This window comes from Schistocerca piceifrons, chromosome 4 (genome assembly GCF_021461385.2).
Source record: "Schistocerca piceifrons isolate TAMUIC-IGC-003096 chromosome 4, iqSchPice1.1, whole genome shotgun sequence".
Lineage (NCBI taxonomy): Eukaryota > Metazoa > Arthropoda > Insecta > Orthoptera > Acrididae > Schistocerca > Schistocerca piceifrons.
Genome location: NC_060141.1, coordinates 300888976 through 300912224, shown reverse-complemented (window position 1 = coordinate 300912224; position 23249 = coordinate 300888976). Strand labels below are relative to the sequence as shown.

At 41.3% G+C, this 23249-nt stretch overlaps 1 protein-coding gene across 1 annotated transcript in view; it reads left to right on the top strand.

Moving 5' to 3' along the window:
- Positions 1–23249, top strand: part of LOC124795805 (atrial natriuretic peptide receptor 1-like) — a gene marked incomplete at its 3' end in the record, with an annotated part of 376775 nt that overhangs the window by 194016 nt on the left and 159510 nt on the right. The window contains exon 2 of the mRNA XM_047259887.1: positions 14174–14297. Within this exon, the coding sequence (XP_047115843.1) occupies positions 14174–14297 (124 nt within the window). The remainder of the gene's footprint in view (positions 1–14173; positions 14298–23249) is intronic.

The following is a 23249-nucleotide window of genomic DNA, read 5'->3' as shown; positions in this document are numbered from 1 at the left end:
TTAACTATGTTTTAAAATACATCAATTGCTAAAACTATTTTAATAACTGAATGAGAAAATAGAAAAAATGATGACCTCTTTTACTCAGTGTTTGAATATTAATGACTTAATAAATATCGAAAATATAGATATTGTTCAGATTATAAAGAATATAAAAATAAATATATGAAAATAAAAGTTACATGTGAATGTGGTAGAAGAATAGTGAAGTCTAGTCTAAAAATAGGTCATAAAAATCTTACAGCTGCATAAGAAGAAAGAATTACAAAAATTTTATACAAAGAATAGATTTCTTATGATCACTAAAATTTATCTCATTTTTTTTCCTTCATGCACCTTTCATAAAAACATCTATTTTACCCTTTTTTCTTTTGTGCACTTTTGTAAGAAAAAAACAACTTTTTATAATAAGTGACTGCAATAGAAAAATAGTCATTTTTCTTAATTTTTCTAAGTAATTTATTATTGAATATGGTTGTTTTAAATGAAAATAAGTGATTTAGATCCAAAAAATGGACTATAGTAGATATACTTGATAGGTTCAAAGTTAGTATTCATGAGTTAATGAATGAGTGAGTGAAACGAGCAAGTGAAATGAGCTAGTGAGCTAACTCACGGAAACTGACCTAGAACTTACTGAATATCTCTACTAACTTCGTCACATGCAGATCGCTGATCTACACATCATGTCAAACTTTTCAGTCATTATCCAAAATCCGTTCTACAGTCTGCGGGGTAAACTACACTTGAAAACTACTAAGACTACTAAGACTACAACACTAAGGGTACACGTTCAGATGCTTTGAGAGCATTTCTTATTGCCCAGTGGTTATTGTTGCAGTGCTCGGAGAACTAAATATCCAAAGAAGTTTTGGGCGTATAGCCAGTCGTCATTTAGAACAATCCATGATATTTGGACTGGGTACCTACCTGTTGTCTTCAGGTGGAGGGCAACTGAGTTCCGGTATTCAATCAGCGAGAGCGCTGCCTACTGCAAGCCCGAAATTTCTTTGCATATGCTACCTCTGATTTTTTGATAGATTCACATAATTACTCTGTGTAATGTTGGTCTCAGCTCTAGTCTCTAAAGCTGCCATAACTATTGATCGAATTAAGTTCATAACAGCAGCTACCAGGACTTTTACTAAAAACTGAGATCATGGCACAGTAAATCACGTGTATGCTTCCTACAAGCATTTTCTATTATTGTTTATCAAAATTGGTTCATCGAACATTGACTAGCAGGCTCACATCCATGGATAAAAATTCTTTTTATCACTGACCATGTGCCTTAACAGATACCAACACTATTAAAGTTTCAATCAACATTCTATGCTATTAACGAAGGGAAAATTTCAAATATGAACAGGCTCAAAGTTAAGTTTCACTGACCTGAGTTTATTTTTTTTGTCACGTTGGCTGTTTGGTTGATTTTGGGGAACAGACCAAACAGTGAGATCATCGATTCCATCATATTAGAGAAAAATGGGGAAGGACGTGGGTTGTGTCCTTTGCAAGGAACCATCCCAGCACTTGTCTGAACCGATTTGGGGAAATCATGAAAACCTAAATCAGGATGGCTGGTCTCGGGTTTTAACCGTCGTCCTCTCGAATCAGTCAGGTCAAAGCCACAAAAGTTTATTTAATTGTTCTCTTAAAATAATTAGCGTGAATCTGGTATGTTAAATTGCCACTCACAGTAAATTTTTTTTTTATTTAATGACCCAGTCGAAATATCGTGGAACATTGTAAATGGAGATCGACAGCAAGCTGAAACTTTTTTCGTATAAGCTACATACGATTTTTGGATAGATTCGTATAAGTAATCTGCATAATGCTGGCCTGTGTTCCAGTACCTACAGCTGCCATTTTTGTTGATCGAATAAAATTCATAATCACTCACAGTGCGAACTTAAGGACCCAAACCTCGACGACGATCTTAATTACATGCAACATACTTCTATCTGTCTGTAATAATTTACGATGCTTCACACTCTTGATGTACTTGACGTTGTCATGAGTATAAAATATTATTAAAAGTCAACTTTGTAAATAAAAGTGCCTCTTCTTGCTGCAACTTAATTTATTTTTCCCAGAAGCATTTCGCCTTCTTCTTACTTTAAGGCATCTTCAGTGGGATCAATAACGATACAGTTTTGTATTTTTAGATTACCAAACAGTTCACATTGCGTTTTGCATGTAAAGAAGTAATTACTTAGCTTCTTGGCCTCTGTGTTTCCTCTCATCTGGTCTGGAGGGCGCACTAACACTTGATTTCCGAAACATAAGCCCAATTTTGTTTTCCAAACTTTTTCTTTCACACTGTTCACTGTGTTTCCCGTGTTTCTTCTTCTCCTTTGTGGTGCACTAATATTCTTTTGCCTCTAGTTACAGCTATTTGTTCAAACACTGTGCTTTCAAAGATGTAAATACTGTGAGTTCATTCTCTGTTTCCTCCTGTTTGTTTTGTTCACCTACAAGTTGCCATGCCACCCTAACGAAGTATATTTTGAAAACTAAGGTCTATTCAAGGTGTTTATATCTGTGTGTGTGTGTGTGTGTGTGTGTGTGTGTGTGTGTGTGTGTGTGTGTGTGTGTGTGTATGCCCACACACAAATTAAATGAGAGAGAGAGTTTTTTTCATGTGTGTGTGGAGGGGTGGATGTTGGTGGTTTGAGTTTCAGTCTGTTGAATATGAATGTAATAGCTATTAGAAAGTGATTGAAAACTTTGGTAATCAGATAATTTGAGTTTCGGGTCACATGTTCTGTGTAGTGGTCCTTGGACAAGTGAGTGAAAAGGTGTTGGGTGATATTATTAATTATTATTATTATGATAATAATCCTCTTTTGGAGTGTCATTCCATTATTTTATGTATTAGTGTAAACAATAAATTGTTTGGCAAGTTTACTTGATCATTCAACAGGTTTTCCCTTTCTGCTTTGGTTTTTCTGTGTGTGGTAATTTTCTTGCAGGGTTTGGAGATATTTTTTAATGTTGATTCTAATTATTTCACATTCGGGAGGACGACAGTTCAATCCCGTCTCCGGCCATCCTGATTTAGGTTTTCCGTGATTTCCCTAAATCCCTTCAAGCAAATTCCGGGATGGTTCCTTTGAAAGGGCACTGCCGATTTCCTTCCCCATCCTTCCCTCACCCGAGCTTGCGCTCCGTCTCTAATGACCTCGTTGTCGATGGGACGTTAAACACTAATATCCTCCTCCTCTAATTATTTCATGTCTTCTTCTCTAGTGGTTATGTTCTCTTTGGTGTTCTGCAAATGTGGAGTGGTTTGTCCCATACTTCCAGGCTCTCATGTGTTCCTTGTATCTGACATCAAGAGAACATTTGCGAAATTACAACGCATCCATTAATGTTTTGACCCTACTGAAAGAATTGACATCACCAATTCTTCTACTCCAATGCGACCATGCACCTAATTTTCCAAAACCCATTTTCTCTCGTTTGGTATTATGACAAGGACTTTTCGCCCTAGCTGTGGGACAGAGAGAAAAGGAACACTGCTCTGGCTATGTGTGGTCATACAACTTTCACTTGCATCTTGGCACTTAACATTAAGACTGGTTCCAATAACTGGATGCCTACACTGAGGTCAAGTGGCATCAAGTGTTTTCATTTATTTACGTGAATCCGCGATTCAAAAATGTCTTTTTGACAAGCTGTGAGATGGAGAGAAAAGGAAGATTGCTCCAGCAACTTAGTTGTACAACGTACACTTGTCCCTAGGCATTCCCCATTAGGACTGGATCCAACATATGGTGGCCAATAGTGAGGTGAAGTGACATCAGTGCACTGCAGCGCATTTATTTACATTGAAAATGGCTGCCATTAATTACATCAACTATTTATCACCACAAGGACTAGTAGGACTATAACGACTCCAGCTAACTTTGACCTTGAATATTCGTCTGAAGGTCATACACCAACAGGGAAAATGCATATCATAAATGCAGTTTGACTAGATGCAGGGGCGAGATGTTGTGTGAGCAGTAACTTGATATACAGTTTCATAAGCAAAAATTCTTGATCAACAACAAAATTTCTGCTTTGTAGTCAGAAATTTCATCTTATATATGCACACAGTAACACTCTTTCCTTCTCTCTCTCTCTCTCTCTCTCTCTCTCTCTATCCCTCTCTCTCTGTCCCCTCCCTCTGTCTCTCACTCAGTCACTCGCACTCACACACATACATGTGCGCGCACACACACATACACAAACACACACACACAACTTTTTGCTGCTTAATTTATGTCCGAGTTTTGTCTCTGTTGTTTGTCTTTATGTTGAGGAAATGTGGGTCTTTATCTTGTCCCGCATGTATGTTCTCCATTGACACAATGATGAAGTTTTCGAATTCCACCTTTCTTAATGATAGATCAAGAAAGGTTCATCTTTAATGGCTTTTCCCCTTTGATTCATAGCTCCAATAGGTGGCTGAGACAGAGGTTCTGCGACAACAATCGATGGGCCTGGGATGTAAATTGCTGAAAAATCATACTCCTGGAGTATAGAAATCCATCACCCCAGTCTTCCAGTTATGAGTTTTGCGGTCATTAAGAATTGCAGTTATCGGTATAGAGTCAGCCTTTTCTCCAAAAGAGAAATATGAGAATTTCTGAAATCCCAAGACGATTGCTAGGGCCTCCAGTTTGGTAACGACTTTGGACTTCATGAGCGCAGAACTCCAAAACCAATTGTCTTGTATGTCATCCTCCCATTTTCTTCCTACTCCTGGAATATTAACACACCAGGTCCTGTTTTAAAATTATCTGTGCCCGTGCAGAAGTCCTCTCTCAAATAAGGATGCGATAGGTTTGGGGCCGCTAACAGGGTCACCTTCAAACTACGGAACTTTCTATCCATTGTCTCGTCCCCCACGAATGGCGTCTCTTTCCCTGTCAATGCAGATAGGATATGAGTGGCTAGCAATTCAATATACAAAAATCTTTTGTAAAAGTTTACCACCCCTAGAAATCCTCAAAAATATTTTCTTGTTTGAGGTATGCCAAATTCGGCTATTGTCTCCAATTTCTCTAGGCCTGGCGCTATCCTTCTCCTGAAATGATATGCCCTAGCAAATGGACTTGTCTGGTCCTGACACAGGACTTCTAAGTATGAACAGTTACTCCATGTGCTTTAATCTGATTGAGTAGCGCACCAAGCACTTCATTTGACGTCTCCAGTCGCTTTCTCCTATTAAGGTACCATCAATACAGCACTTAATTCTGTCTCGAAGTCTACCTAGAATGGGCCCTAAACTGCGAATGATACCTTGAGGCCGAGATAATCATTGAAATTGTGAGCACCTACCGAACACCAAAAAGACATCGTACAAATGACACTCAGGTGCCAGTTCCATTAGTCAAAAATTCTATCAAAGATCTAATGAGGTAAACACAGAAACTCTGTGGAATTTCTGTGATAGTTCTCGTAATTTCTCTGGTCGGTCCATCGGTTCTAGAATGATGGTGTTGATCTGCATGTACTCGTGGACTAGGCGGATACTCCCATCCCCTCTACGCCTCATAATGTAGATAGAGGATGCATGTTCAATCACCCCATCGACCATCGTCTTTTGCAGCTCATTGAAGGCCTTCTTTTTGTAAGCAAGGAGGATGGCCTGTATGGTTTGGTTTGGAATGGTGCTGGACTCCTTTCATTGACCCACGTTTGGGCAAGAGCACTTCGGCGTTGCGCCTCAGTGTCCCTTCTAACTGCTTTATCTACATCTTCAATTTCTATTAATTCCGGCCGCGCGGGATTAGCCGAGCGGTCTAAAACCACTGCAGTCATGGACTGTGCGGCTGGTCCCGGCGGAGGTTCGAGTCCTCCCTCGGGCATGAGTGTGTGTGTTTGTCCTTAGGATTATTTAGGTTAAGTAGCGTGTAAGCTTAGGGACTGATGACCTTAACAGTTAAGTACCATAAGATTTAACAAACACACACACACACACATATTAATTCCTCTAGTTTCTCGTCAATAGCCTGATGGATTTCGGCCATTACCTCTGTGTCCCCCACATTATTGTTGCTCTCTCCATTGCACCAGGGGTGCTGTTCTATTGAATTATCACCACGTTCTCCACCTCTAGCTTTCGCAGCTAGAAGGTATCTGCGTCTTCTTAGCTTCCTTATTAAACCTGATATTAATTTCTCCACTTTCAGCTAACGTTATTAAGCAACATCCTACGTCCATTATGGCCTTTTTTCACTTATCAAATCCATTCCAAGAATGATGCCGGCCACGTAATTAGGCATCACAAACAGATTTGCGTGAAGGCCATGTCCTTGACACATAAATTCAAGCCTGATCTGTTTATTTATCTTCGTGCTTTTCCCCAAGATCGCTCCTTGTATCTTCGTTTTTTGTACCTTCAATATTTGTGCATTTAGACACTTCACACTTGTTTTGTATAATTGTTTGGAAACGGCTGATATCTGGCTTCTATTAACTAAGATAGCTTCTACCTTTACTTCGAATATTAGGATGGATACACGTCTGTTTCTGTCTTGTGTCCTATTATTCGATCAGTTGCTCCCCTAAATCGTCATACTCAATTAATTTTGTGCGGCTTTATGCACAGTCTTTCCCGCTGTAGAACCTAGTCCAGTAGTGTGTTTTCTTCTTCCCTTGCCCGTCCCATTTTTAGTGGACGATTTTCTACAATTTAACCTCCTTGCTGAGCAATGCCTCGTACATTCCCATTTCGCTGAGAATGGGTTCAGTTGTTTCTACAATCACCATTCCAGTTGCTGCTTTGATTATTCTCGTTGCGGAATTTGTGACCGTTGCATTGTGGTCTGCCTCTGTTTCCATTCCAATTGTTGTGTGGCTGATCGGATGTAGCCTCGTATTGTTTTCGCTTATTTTTGACTTGATCTTCGTTCATGACGAACTCAACGTCTAGCAAAATTCCGCGGCACATTTCTCTGTCGACGTTGCACTTTCCAATCAGCACTTATTGATATTAAAGCGGCAGTTTTATGAAGCACAGCCGTATTATTTCTCTATCGCTGCACAGTGAGTCCAGATAATGGTTTCCTTGGTAAACCAGATGACTTCATGTCTCGGTACATCATCGACTCGTGTTTTATTCTCTCTTGCACTGTTCGTGACCAGTAACGAATAAGGAACGCATTTTTGAACTCTTCATACACCCTGGAAGATCGTGGGGTCTATCCCATCATCTCTGCCAGCACTCATTCGAGATGAGTTCAGACAAAATCAATTTTCTTTTGTTGCAGTCAATACGGTGGTATTGCTTCGACAAATTGTTCAACAAATGTTCATAAACGCAGTGTGTTGATCAAATGTGTGTGAATTCCTAAGGGACCAAACTGCTTAGGTCATCAGTCCCTAGACTTACACACTACTTGAACTACCTTATGCTAAGAACAACATACACACCCATGCACGAGGGAGGACTCGAACTTCCGAAGGGAGGGGCCGCGCAGTCCGTGACATGGCGCCTCAAACCGCTCGGCCACACCGCGCGGCTCGCAGTGTGTTACCGTCCCCTTCACAATGTTTAAACTTCCGTGTGGTGAAATAATTTTCATGGTCAAATGCCACTTCTGACTCTCTCCTGTTTCGTTGTAATGTTATATTACTCTCACGAATATCTGTTTTCCATTCGAGCCTTTTCTGCTGCTTGTTGCGATGCGCTCACATTAGTAATATGAGTGTCGCATCTCCTTAATAAAATCCTGTTTGATATTTGTTGTGATTCCTGACTATTGTTGTGTCCACTCACCGGTTCTGTTTCTTGCCTACAGCTTCCAATAAGAACTGCGCTTTGCGTATTTGTTTTCAGCCACTGCTGTACCGCTGACGGCCGCATAGTTCAATTTCACGCACCGCAGATACGTTGTTTTCAAGTTTCTTGCGCCATCGCTCGACCGCATGGCGACGCTCATTGTCTCAGTATTCGTAACATCGCACATGCCTGTTTCCGATTACTGCGTTTGTGTACCGTAACCGACAGAGGACTCTTTCTTTTCATGATATTGGAGTAGCCTCTACTCTAATCCCTTTTCAATGTCTCGGTGCTTTACGTCATGATCTTAGGCCATTAGCATTTCTGAAGATCGTGTTTTTTTCCTGTTCCGGTTTCTTTACCCAGCTGTGGATCTTACTGAGAACAGTTTCGCCTGCTTTCGTAGCGGTTCTGGTTTTTTCTCGAGTTTCTTCCGCGATTCGGTTTGCGCCTTGTGCGATGATTCTCGCTTCCTTTATTTGCTTCTTTGGATCTGAAACATCTTGTTCTAATTCTGCTGAGAACACCAACATCTGGTTTTGGAACCGCTCTATCTTTCTTCCTGTCTCCTCTCCTACTTTCTTTATTGATTGCTGTGTCTTGTTAATATCTGCTTGTGTCTTGTTCATTTCTATTCAGACTTATTATCACATCTTCTTAATCTCTTCGCGCATTTTCTGTCTCATCTCTGTCAAATAATCGAGAAGGCATGTATCATTACACTCCTTCCAACTTGATGGGTGAGTCTCCCCTTTCAGGCGACCTTGGTTTTTGTGTTTCTAATATTTTGCAACTGTATCTGCCCCTCGGAATGCCTCGTCTGGATGCATTGACGGAGGCCTACTGTAACACCTTCTTTGCACTTTCGGACTATCGGACACACTTTCCGGATAGTTCCGCACAGTAACTATTGTTTTTACATGCTCTTGGTAACATAAACAACGTTGTCTACTGTTTGCACTTACATACATGAAAATGATGTTCACAGAAATCAAAAATTCCCATACGCTAACTGAATCTACTACAAAAACTGTTTCTGACGGATCTCATATAAAATTTCTGAAAAAGAAATATTGGTAGCGCAGCGGAACACATGTACATTACTGATTCTACCACGTGAAGTTAATTGTTTATTACAAATTTGCGCTAAGCTAGTAACAGCTCCACACATTTATTTTTAGAAGACTAAGCACTTTTTTGTTTATTCACCCAGTGTCTACAAAAATTCCATTGATAAAATTAAGACCTAAACAGGATTAGAAGATTCCTATTTTTTCAAGACCCTGGAAGGGTGTTGCCTTTGTGTAACACTGGAATGGGTCGTGATTTTAATATGTTGCATCTAACAAGCGCTACTTTGATTGACCTCCCTGAGATGTTAGAGAAAAATTATTTTGTTGATCCTAACTGATTAATGTTCTTAAAAACATATTCATGATAAGTGAGGTAAAGAGTAAGCCTAGTTAAATAAGAATAGTTACATGCTATCAAGACATTTATTACAAAAAATCAAGTAAATTGCAAAACAGAGTCTGTACAAGATAACATTCAGTTAATTGTACTGGGTCGCGCGGGATAGCCGCGTGGTCTGAGGCGCGTTGTCACCATCCGTGCGGCTCCCCCCGTCGGAGATTCGAATCCTCCCTCGGGCATGGGTGTGCGTGTTTCCCACAGCGTAAGTTAGTTTAAGTTAGATTAAATAGTGCGTAGGCTTAGGGACCTAAGTTGTTTGGTCCCATAAGACCTTACCACAAATTTCCAAAATTGTACTGATCAGACTAAATTTAAGATTGGCACAATACCTATCTTCTATGCAAAATTCGCACCCTCTGTTTTCATAACAGGAACACGTAAATGGTTGACACTGTCTAGCCTCTTTGTTAGTAAAAACCTCCACCCTGAATGACGCTGACAGCAGAGAGTGCAGAAACAATCTAGTGGAATTGAACCATTTATCATCACTGACCCGTCTTTCTCAACCCATGGTGCGTATATCACCATAAATATTCGTATGGAGAGCACATCTGCTGCACCAATCAGAGTAAGGATGCAGTCGTCGTGGAGACGTATGATGTGAATTTAAGTATGCAGACAACGTATGATTGCGCCTGCAAGCTGTACATTCGAAGTTACTCAAGTACAGAGTCCGTTCACGCCTCGAGACAATTTGCTTGCACATACCAAGGAGCAGACACTTGACTCAAGAACGCAGTTGTAAGTGAGCACTTCGGAATGCCTAAGACTCCACGGAAAAGCACCGATTTGTTCCTCTGCTTGCAGAGAAACAAAATGATTCTGCTTCAAGTGGCACAAAGGCACTTTCTCAGGAAAAGTTTGCTTTCCCAGCAATGTCTCAAACAAATTACATGCTCTCCAGTGATGTCGGCTGGGCACCGACCAGAGAGCCCTCGACACATTCTGCCTCGGTATTAGCAAACCTCGTTTCACTAATGTGGACTCTCAACTCTCCCAATAATGGCTTCATTACAACCGGATTTCCTTCCACTCTTGCCAGACATGCAACCGCAGGCCAACCCTGAGCAGTTCATACAAAGCGTTCTAGAAGCTTCTCAAAAAATGTAAAGCAATGTCTGCCTGGAGGCGTCAGCCAATCACAAGGCCTCCTGGATACACCAGCGGAAAAGTACTACGTGATCTGCATAGAAAGAATTATTAAACATTGACTCTCGGGCACGTGCGTGGCGACAGGAGACGCATTCCAATGGGGCTGAAAAAAAACTACAAGCTATTCTTGTTAGATGTCTATTTTTACCACCCTCTTTCAACTTTCTCCTGCAGCACTAACAATAGGAGGCGACACTCACTGGGCCGCTACTGATGACGTCATTTTGATGGGCTGTAAAATTCTGCCCTTCAACTGCTGATAAAAAAACTCCCAGCTCACTCCAGACCTGCCCGACATCCGTCGCTTTCGCAGCCTTTGTTGCTGTCATAGCCAGCGCAAAATTTACTTTTGTATAGCACGCACAATTACAGTTGTTGGAGTGAAGCTCTCCAGTATCAACTAGTATGATTAAGAAAACTGTAACAACACGTAAGCTTCTATCCCAAATGATAGAAATATGTTAATCTGATCGACCAAATAAATTACATTAATTAATCATTTAAGAGTAAAAATACCACCGCCATGCTATGTTGTGGAGTGGAATCAGAATTGAGTGTGAAAGGATATCATTAATGAAACTGTAGAAGTAGTACAGGACCTGTTGTATGGAATGAACAATCTAATGAGTACAGAATATGTATTGAGAGTAAACTGAAGGAAGACGATAGTAATTAGGAGTAGCAGGAACGAAATTAGCGGTAAACATAACCCACAAATTGGTAACCACAAAGTACACGATGTTAAGGAATTCTTCTACCTTGGAAGCAAAACGACACATGACAGACAAAGCAAGGAGGATATAAAAAGCACAACAGCAGAGGCAAAGAGGGCATTCATGGCCAAAAGAAGTATAATAATGTCAAATGTAGGACGTAACTTGAGGAAGAAAGTTATAAGAATGTACGTTCATACCGCAGAATACCATGGACGGTGGGAAAACTGAGAATGAAGAGAATCAAAGCAATTGAGATGTGGTGCAGTAGAAGGACGTTGAAAAGTAAGCAGATTGATAAGAACCAGACTGAGGAGATTCTCGACAAAATCCATAAAGAAATCAACATATGGAAAACATTGACAAGCAGACAGGATAGGATGATAAGTGATAAGACGTATGTTGAGACTTCAGGGGATAACGTCCGTGATACTAGAGGGAACTGAAGAGGATAAATACTGTGGGGAAGACAGAGATTGGAATACATCTAACAGACAATTGAATACAAAGGGTGTGAGTACTACTCTGATATGAATGGCACAATAGAGGGAATTCGCATCAAACCACTCAGGAGAGGGCAAGAAACCTCGCATATTTTGCGTTTTTTTTTTCTTATCACGTTTGTTAAGCAAATATATTTTCCTCCCTTGCTTAATATTGCTAGTAATGACTTCGGTCAATTATGCTCTAACATCCATAACGTCCTCCTCTACATTAACCGATTCGAAAAGCAGGGTCGTTAGGAGATCTGAGACAATACCCAGACAAGTTGTTTCTCTGTCTGCTCGAAATAACTTTCAGATAAGATATTCGAAACAATTTCACAAGTATCCCTGTCCCTGGCATCAGTTTTACTTGCGCGGGTCTCCAGTGCTATAGCTGCCAAATTGACTGGAAAATATCGCGAGTAAGTTTCCCGATCACGACACTTTAATAGGACCATGAGCGGAAACTTAGTTGTGCTATCCTCCAAATTTTCTCTGAGGTTCACTGCCACGAAATAACTAGGAAGTAGTCAAGACGCAGTAAAAAATCGACGTATAGTGGTTTTATTACATACTTTCCTGAAAAACCATAATTTTAAAATTTACTAAGGTGCAGCATATGACAACTGCAGCATGTTTGTATACGACTAAACAGAATGGAAATATACTATTTTATATGATTTAATAACCTTAAGTCGATGTTGGTACGTTTTAAATGGATGTTATTATCAGTGAAGCCTAAACATCCACGGTAGTAAAAAACTTCATTCCTACTATTGTTCAATAAAAGGGGTGGCAGTTTGCATGCCAGTACTATTAATTAAACACTTGCTTCCTGGGTGGTTCTAGAACAGATTGTGGCAACACGATGAGAAGTAACCCTTAACATTTATTAAAAGTATGTTACAAAACTTTACTTAAGTTTGGTAACAGTTGATGCATGACACTTGATGTTCTTAACATGATAAATGTGAAATCCAAATAACTTAGCTGTCTCTTGGCAGTCTATGATATTGTCACTATGACTGAAAGTAATTACGGTCGTTTACGGTATCTACTGCTCCTTTAAGAGTGACTGCTAAGTCGGAACACTTGTCCTCTGAACGGAACTCGCGAAACTACGCTCTGTAACATAACGCAGGAAACACTGACACAGTAGGAATAGTCGAGCTGCAGGCACTGAACTGGTGAAATGTCAGCAGCGAGGCATCATTTCTTCCTGTCGGTAGAAGGATTTACGTCTCTGACAGTACAAGCGGAAGCAAATAGTCCGCCGCTGACAGCGCTCTCTTTGACAGCTAACGACACTGTTGGCTGAAGCATATGACATGCTGATGGAGTAGAAAGTGGTCCGAATAGCGAGCTCCATCTGGAGGCAGCTGCTGAGAACTGAGAGGCGCCACGCAACTGGTTTTGCCTATTTTGGTAGCGGTCTCTCATAGTACTGTTGGGTACCACTTGAGCCATGTACACAACACTCGAGTCCTTCTACCACTCAATAATTCCCAGGAAAATTCTTACACCCCCCCCCCTCAACCCGTTTATCACGTGTTTCACTAAATCAGATAATCGCAAATCAAGTAGCACTGAAATTATTCTAAAAAAACAGTAATAGCTATAAATCACAAGGCACTTAGAGATTGCTGTTGAAGCAAGATGGCACTTTCTAGACACCCTTTCCACATTTCTGCATATTCTTTACATCTGCTGTATTATCTCAGTAGGCCAATAGAAACAATTAGCTATTAAGCTGTAGACTTATCATTCGAATTATACAGGATGATTGAACTGCCCCTACCGATAGGTTTTATGCAACCTGCAACCCTTTAACAACAACACACGAACTATTCATGTTCTCTTGCGTGTTGCATGCAAACTATCAGACCTAAAAAAATGAACACGATCTTTTTGTAGGAAATTTAATGTGATTAAATTTTATACGGGAATATGTTTTCGCTGGAGACCATAGTTTTCGTGCTTTTCAAGAAATATGCGTTCTAAGTTTTTCTTAAATAATTCAAAAACTGTGTCCCCCCCCTCCCCCCCCCCCCCCAACGGACACGTGTCGCAATACAAAATTTAACTACATTAAATACTGTGTGTGAAATCTTATGGGACTTAACTGCTAAGGTCATCAGTCCCTAAGCTTACACACTACTTAACCTAAATTATCCTAATGACAAACACACTACCCATGCCCGAGGGAGGACTCGAACCTCCGCCGGGACCAGCCGAAAAGTCCATGACTGCAACGACCCAGACCGTTCGGCTAATCCCGCGTGGCTAACTACATTAAATGTCCTACAAAAAGGCCCTGTTCATTTTTTCTGCAGGACTATATGAGAATATGAAAATCTTGTGTGTGGTATTTGAAGGTGTTGCATGTTGCATACAACCTATCGGTAGGGGCAGCTGACTCACCCTGTATGATGGAGAAAGTAAGGAGCTTAAAATTAACCTTGCATACCATTTCCCACTTTTGAGACTTCCGTTCCTACATCCATTTAACACTGACATCCGTAATGTATGGTATCATTGCTTGGCAACACGCGTTTTCTTTCTCTTGCCCATAGGTCTGTTGCCAGTCAGCTGATCCTGGGCCAAGCAGTTATCGCCGAAACGTACGACAGCGTCACCATCTACTTCAGTGACATAGTCGGCTTCACGGCACTGTCTGCAGAAAGTACGCCGCTACAGGTCAGTTGGACACCCAGTGTCGTGCCGCAGGCACAGGTAAATTTCTTACCAGTCTCCACTGATTCTGTGTTATCAACGAGGGGCCAGACCTTGCGACCGATAGATTTCAGAAAGCATCGGCATACTAGTCGGGACGACTCAAAAGTAACTCCAGTGAATGCTGTTAGTTTCCATTTTCGAAAAAAAAAATCACGATGGAGAATCTTATTTGGAATAGGTAGAATCCTTAAAACACTCGACTATAAAAAATTATATATATGAGGTCCGAAACACAATATTTTCCTGTGTATCGAAGAAACAATGATTTTAATACTTCCAAAACACCTCAGGAAGATAACGATTTCGAACTAGGAGAGTGGACAATTTTTTCCACTGTTTCGGGAGAAGCTGCCCACTCTTTTTGGGCACAGCTTTCAAAACCCCACAACCCCACTGTGGCGTATGTTGTGCATTTTCTTATAAGAACTAGCACCAAGAGAAGTTAAGTAAAGCCCTGAACTGTAAAGCCACGCTATGATAGACACTGGTGTCCAAAATTAAAGCAACAAACGGAAATTTTGCAAGGTTCCGTTTATTTTGCCACAAAACAGTATAAACAGTTGATAATAAACTAAATACAATATAAAGAGTACAGAACATATACAACGGCAACATGCATAGAGGAAGGCAAAAATTTTCTTCGTTTTTCCACCTTAAGCGATTTGCACATAGCTGGTTAATGTGCGCAGTATGGGATTTGACCACCTCTGGCAGCAGTATAGGTCCGGTAACGATAGGGCATGCTCTGAACGATGTCATCAATCTCACGTTGAGGCAGTAACGCCCATTCTTTCCGCAAAGCTGCTCGAAAGTCTTGGAGAGTGGTTGGTGGATGATGACGTAGAGCAACCCTTTGCCTAAGTGTATCCCAGATGTGCTCTATGGGATTCGAATTGGGAGACCGAGCAGGTCACGACATGCGTGCAATATCTTTCGTTTCAAAGAAAACGTGAACCACCCATGCTGTATAAGGTCGAGCATTATCATCCATTAATATGACATCGATGTCCACAGCACCTCGCAGTAACCACACATGAGGTCCCAAGATCTCTTAACGATACCTGACAACAATTAAACCTCACCGATTCGAACGTACTATTTTTTGACGATGTGTTCGAGTGCTCAACATAATCCCTGCTCACAAAATTAGCGATCTTCCTCGATATCGAACTCTTTACCCAATGTTTGGGACCAGAATCGTGGTGCACGTGCCCTCCAGATGCGAATCCATCGAGGATCACTCTCCAGACCAAATCGGGACTCATCTGTGAAGAGAACATTGTCCCAGGTTCGATCGTCCAAGTGGCTTGTAAACGACTCAGTTGTTGACGCTCCATTCTGTGTAGAGACATCAGAGGTACTCACTCATACAGCAGGTCCCCGACAGTAAAGGCCACTCTGCCGAAACCTTCTGTACACCGTATACCTCCATACAACACGAGCAGTGGATGCTGGGAGGTCAAGATGCCAGTTGCCGTGCAGTACTAAGGCGGGTACCGTCGTGCCCTTACAGCAAATAACGGCCCTCTCTTTCTGATGTCATACGTAGTCGGCCCTGCCCTGGTTTTTGCAGTAAAGTTTCGGTCTCTATGAACTGTCGCCACATCCGAGAAATAACTGAACGATTCACATTAAGCTATCGTGCCACATCAATTTGCGACTGTCCTGCTTCCATTCTTCTTATGGCAGTCCATCGCAGTGAGCCTAGTAGGAGTCTTGTCTGTGCCCTACTGCATCGGTCTGTGACCGTGTACACAGCCGCTATGGATATGGGACTATACGGCAATCACTAACCCGTCTGACAGGTGTCCTGACGTCATCGTCGGTGTGATTGTCTGTTGACCGGAAAGTCATCTTCCGTGCAGAACGCAATCGCCGACGGACATTTGTTGACAGTTTGTTCGGTTATACAGTGAATTAGACACAGGACGGGAAAACTGCGGTTTATTGCTTTAATTCTGGACACAAGTGTATGAAAATTTATGCTTCAGATAATAATCCGGAATACAAAAATAAAAATTTCGCGAAAGCAGTCATGTTCTCGCTAAAGAATGGAAAATATTCCAAAGAGTGGGATTTGAGCCACCAATTGTGGTCTGAACTCAGGTTCACTAGTAAAAATTATTGTACTTAAAAACTGACCGCATGTCCATTGACCCAGTTGGCAAACAGTTTCCTCCAAGGGCAGATCTGCAACGGAGCGATATCACTGGTTCTTTGATTTCTGGAAAAGTTTTAGGATGCCATCACGATGTGAACAATTAAAATGTTCTTCTTTTCGAACGTCTTAGCGATTCCACTTGCTTCAAAAATTGTTCTGCGTCAAGACATTTGACAACGACTTTTTTCGAAATCGCAAACATAATGGCGTAAAATCTTCCCTATCAGCTACTTTCGAAGCTCATTGAAGTCAGTGAGCCACCTCATCTCGTAAGGAGACTCCTATTCTTAAAACATGGCGCCATCTCGCTCTCTCGGTATGTTTTCCCGGCTTAATCATCCACTACCTGCTCAAAACAGCAATAATCCATGTAAGCAATTGTGATGTTAAACTTTAAATCTGGAAATTAAACGCTGGATTGAAGACTTCCAAGCAATCATTATCTTATTTGAAATTGGTAACGTTATCAGAAGTGAAAGGAGTATTTGGTGTACCTAAAGAAGGCTATTATGATGCTAACCGATCGTTTATACGAGATAAATCTGCGGATAGATCTTTTAACATTTCTACATCCTTATAGATTCATTCGAATAGGCATCGCTGAGTATGAGTCAATTGTAGCAACAGACATTACCAAAGTACAAGCGGCAAGTAAAGAAGTAAAAAAATTCGTATGTTTAGTAAACTAAGTCATAAGAGAGACCTCGAAACGTTTAGCTCTCGGAATGAGCACGTAAAGGAACTGTGGCTCAGGTTTAAAATAACTGTTGACTAAGCACTAGCTAGATAAACACCCAGTAGATCTGTTCGTGGCTGGACTGATCCTCCACGGTACAAAGCGTGAGCTCAATATGAGTGAAACAAAGAGTAAGCCTGTAGATAGATGCTACATGAAACACATTTGGCTATCAGAATGTCAATATGTGTAGCCTTCAACGACTACAATAGCACAATCTTATCGGAAGAAATCTGACAAAGCACAGACAGTCTGCTCATAAGTGAAGGCTCTCAGTGACACAAAAACTGGTGACACTCCTGGATGAGTCAGGAACTGAAATTGAGGTTAGCAAAGCAAAAGCAGAAACGGTAAAATCCTTTTTCAAAAGTGCTTTTACAGTGGAAAATACAGGAACACTGCTCCAGTTTAATTTTTGCTATACTGCGACCACACACGGCCCACCGTACCGGGATTGCTGGAAACGAAGACGAAGAAAGTCTTGTAAGTGTCCTCTCTACTGATGCTGCTAGGCTGCTTCGGGGTGTTAGTTGCGTCTCTTATTTGTCGTGTGCGCATCCACAGCTGTCTTTCAGTTGGTTGTGCTCCCTGAAACAGATTCTGTATTGAATTTTCGGCTGCATTAGCCACTCTTTTAATCATAATACCCCGTAGACTCCTCGAACAAAAAAACAGTGCTCAATGGCTGGAAGATAGCACACGCCACACCCCTCTACAGGAACGGTAGCACAAGAGCTCAACAAAACTACTGTCAATGTCCTTGGCATCCGCCTGTTATAAAGTCTTAAAACAGATTCTGAGCTCGAACACAATCTCAATCTGAATGACCTCCTCCATAGAATCGAGCACGGATCCCGAAAACATTGGCCCTGCTAAACTCAACACGTGCTTTTCTCACGTGACATCCTGAGAGCCATGGGTCAAGGCAATCAGGTACATGTAATACCTCTTGACTTCCGTTAAGAATTTGCCTCAGTTCGATACCAGTGCTTGTCATCTGAAGTAAGATTATATAGTGTAACAAACGAATCTGTGACAGGATTGAGAATTTCTTGGGTGGGGGGAATGCAGCATGTTGTCTTGGATGGAAAGTCATCGACAGATGTAGAAGTAACTCCACGCGTGCGCCTGGGAAGTTTGTTGGGATCCTTGCTGCTGATGTTGTATGTTAATGACCTCGTAGTCAGACTTATAGTCACCTTAGAATTCTTTAAGATGGTGCAGGTATGTATAATGAGGCACTAACCGACAAGCTGCAGGAGTGTGAATCAGGTATGGATAAGATTGGGAACCACCTTTAAATTTTCAGAAATGTAAAACTGTGCACTTCACATGATACGAAAACACGGTATCCTCTAAGTACAGGAACAGTAGTCGTGCAATAACTGGATCATTTACAGAGACTGAGGAGGGGGGGGGGGGGAGGGGGGAGAGAGGGAGTGTTCCCTGTTTCATGAATTTCACAGTGATTTGCAGATACGGATGTAGATGCACAAGTACCTACAGCCACGTCTTTCCATTATAATTTATCAGGTAGTCCAGCTTTTATCGCTTAGCATTCTGAATAACCGAAAAGAATGGTTACCAACGGTAAAAGCTGAATCTGAAAACAAATACTCCATTATTATTCCTAAAATGTTTTACGAAATTTATCAGAACGCTGCGTGCTCATACCTTGTTAATAACTTTTCAGTACAGAATATTCAGCTGGTCTTTTATTGCTTTTCGGTCGCACAGTCGTGCATTCGACATTCTCGTGTGTTTATGTAGTGAAATTGAGTTTTTTTTTCTATTCAAGGTACGTCGTAAGTAAATTCAGATGGACCTAAAATGTTTGTTTCAGCGTAATCCAAACACGCTTCTCATTGCGATTTTTAATTAGTTCTTTTCCGTTGATATTTTCCCTCCTTTCCTGTCGTTTTTTTTCTGATAATTTTTTTTTCTGGGCGTGATAAACAGTACCTGAAAATACATGAGCTACCAATGTTGAACGTTTCATTTTACATCCAACGTAAATGTTAACATCAAAGGTATTTGTCTGCACACACATATGCTGCCTACTAAAAACAACATTTAATCAAGGTAAACGTTTTCCGGTTGCGGAATTTATAGATTACTTCAGAACAATGGAATCGTGTTATCAGATATGACTAACACGGCCGGCCGCGGTGGTCTAGCGGTTCTAGGCGCTCAGTCCGGAACCGAGCGACTGCTACGGTCGCAGGTTCGAATCCTGCCTCGGGCATGGATGTGTGTGATGTCCTTAGGTTAGTTAGGTTTAAGTAGTTCTAAGTCCTAGGGGACTGATGACCACAGATGTTAAGTCCCATAGTGCTCAGAGCCATTTGAACCATTTTTGACTAACACGGCTGTGGATAAGCGTTATCCCGCTGCGCAAGTGCTGTTCGACCCTCGTTTGATGCGTTCCACTTGTGAACTGTTTCCGTACGTAGTTTTGTCACATTTTTTTTCAGTGAACTACTCTCTTTCGTCAGAATTGACAAAGAAACAGTCCGCATTTGATTCTCTTCTCTAAATAAAAGAAACTGAAAAGATATTGATCAAATGTTTTGTGAAATAGTTTGTTTAAAAGTAAGAAATAATATAGATTAGGAAAACATTTGACGCATCTCATTTGCTGCACATGATTTCGAGCATGATTCAAAGGCACGTCAAGTTTTCCTCGAGTTATTTTATTTTTTACTTTTGAAGAAATCATTTCACAAAACATTTCACCGATTTTAATTTTTTTTGTTTTCAAATTTTCTTCATACAGGATGATCTTACTGGCATCTCATTTGCTTTTCTAGCGTCTTTTGCTCACTAAAGTCCTCAATTTAGTACTTGATTGGAAGGAAACCATTTTGACAGATAAATATCGCAGCAATGAAACTTATCAATCACGAAATCGCTAGGCCTCGATAAGATAAATTTTTTGACTTATAATTTGTCGTCCAAGTGTCTGCTGTTCTCAAAATGTCCTGAAGTTAGTACTTCATCCGAAGGTAGGCTTTTTAACTATTAAATATTACACTAATGTAAGTTATTCTGCTCAAAACATCAGGTCCTTGAAGAGACTAAATTATTAATACTTTGTTTATACAGCTAGCGCTAGCTGTTCGTGGAAATTTCAATTAGCCTTCAAATCAGTAATTAAGTTTTTAAGCAATTAATATACTTTTTTAATGAGACTGCACGCTAGTTAATATGATTCTTCATTTATCCATTCGCCATTCTTCGTTTTGCTATAATTAGACCTCATGTTGGCCAATTTGATATCCAAGTTGCCTTTTTCGCACTCTTGTTTTGGCTTTGGAAATTCGGACAAAAACCCGTTCTATAATTTCTAGGGCACGGACTGACAAGAATTCGGCCCCATGATCCATGCCCAGGCTCACGTGCCATAGCACTCAGCCTGGCTATACACTTCCCCCACCACCACACCATGCTGTCTGAGGGGGAGGAGAGGCAAGAGGCAAGTGGGGGAAACTCCTAATGCACCATTTTCGGATGTCAGTGCAGTCACACTTCAATATTTCTCAACAACACAGATCATAAATTAAACAAATTTTCAGTATTATTTAACTATTTTTGATTCGTTCAAGGCACAATATAATTTTTATCTGGTGCAAACTGTCGGCACACCGACAGACGCAGATAATTACACATATTGGAGCTTTCAGGTTGTCCTGGAACTGTGATCTATTTAGGCTCATAATCGTAAAAAAGCCGTTCACACAAGTATTCAATGAGCAACTTCATTACAGAGTCTCTCATGAGCAAACAACTTTCAAATGCCGTTACTGAAAGAGAAATCCGCTACGTAATCTCTCCTACTATCAATAATGTAAATGGAACCTTTATGGCATTCCAACTTTAATGGTCAGCAATGTAGCTGGAAGTGCCAAAATAGATGAAACGAGAGACTTTGTGGAACCTCACTTTCAGGAATACCTCCATATGGGAGAACAGCCTCGGTGAGTATTTTTCGCAAACGAAAAAGATAGAACATCATACCTTTCCCTAGGGCATGAAAGTTAAGACCATAGTAGCTGAAAAGCTGCACCATAATTCGCCGTGGAAAAATCTAACAATAATTATTCCATAACTGCATTTTGCTAGCCAGTTTACGAAATGGAAACGGTGGAATTACACCTGTGATGTATATAGTGAGTCATGTCTGTGTAGCTCAGTCGGTAGAGTATTTGCATGCGGAAGGCAAGCGTTCTGCGTTTGAGTACCGGTCCAGGACACAGTTCTATATTGCCGGGTAGTTTAAAAACTTCTCACTTTAGACAAAAAGCCTCACAGGAGACCTGCAGACATCTTCGGGTTAAATGGTAGCCAAAATAGTTTTTATTTATTACCTCATGAAGTCTTTCGGCAGAACGACAGCATGAGATCCGCGGCAAGAAACATACAGTATAAGAAAGCTACACTACTGGCCATTAAAATTGCTACACCACGAAGATGACGTGCTACAGACGCGAAATTTAATCGACAGGAAGGAGATGCTCTGATATGCAAATGATTAGCTTTTCAGAGCATTCACACAAGGTTGGCGCTGGTGGCGACACCTACAACGTACTGACATGAGGAAAGTTTCCAACCGATTCTCATACACACACAGCAGTTGACCGGCGTTGCCTGGTGAAACGTTGTTGTCATGCCTCGTGTAAGGAGGAGAAATGCGTACCATCACGTTTCCGACCTTGATAAAGGTCGGATTGTAGCCTATCGCGATTGCGGTTTGTCGTATCGCGACATTGCTGCTCGCGTTAGTCGAAATCCAATGAATAGGGAATCGATGGGTTCAGGAGAGTAATACGGAACGCCGTGCTGGATCCCAACAGCATCGTATCACTAGCAGTCGAGATAACAGACATCTTACCCGCATGGCTGTAACGGATCGTGCCGCCACGTCTCGATCCCTGAGTCAACAGATGGGGACGTTTGCAAGACAACAACCATCTGCACGAACAGTCAGTTCGACGACGTTTGCAGCAGCATGGACTATCAGCTCGGAGACCATGGCTGCGGTTACCCTTGACGCTGCATCACGGACAGGAGCGCCTGCGATGGTGAACTTAACGACGAACCTGTGTGCACGAATGGTAAAACGTCATTTTTCGGATGAATCCAGGTTCTGTTTACAGCATCAGATGGTCGCATCCGTGTTTGGCAACATCGCTGTGAACGCACAGTGGAAACGTGTATTCGTCATCGCCATACTGGTGTATCACCCAGCGTGATGGTATGGGGTGCCATTATTTACACGTCTCGGTCACCTCTTGTTCGCATTGATGCCACTTTGAACAGTGGACATTACATTTCAGATGTGTTACGACCCGTGGTCCTACCCTTCATTCGATCCCTGCGAAACCCTACATTTCAGCAGGATAATGCACGACCGCATGTTGCAGGTCCTGTACGGGCCTTTCTGGATACAGAAAATGTTCGACTGCTGCCCTGGCCAGCACATTCTCTAGATCTCTCACCAATTGAAAACGTCTGGTCAATGGTGGCCGAGCAACTGGCTCGTCACAATGCTCTACTCGTCAATACTCTTGATGAACTATGGTATCGTGTTGAAGCTGCATGGGCAGCTGTACATGTACACGCCATCCAAGCTCTGTTGGACTCAATGCCCAGGCGTATCAAGGCCGTTATTGCGACTAGAGGTGGTTGTTCTGGGTACTAATTTCTCAGGACCTATGCACCCAAATTGCGTGAAAATGTAATATGTCAGTTCTAGTATAATATATTTGTCCAATGAATAGCCGTTTATCATCTGCATTTTTTCTTGGTGTTGCAATTTAAATGGTCAGTAGTGTATTAAAAGGCAGACATTGCACCAACGCAGTGATGCTGAGAACCGTACCTGTTAAAATCTATACAAAGTATGCTGTAGCTTACTGCTCCATTCCTTAACACCATGAGTGCAAAAACTGACACAGGCAGCTGAAATCATTCACGTGTAGAGTGAAAATTGATTCTGGATTATAACTAAGACGAG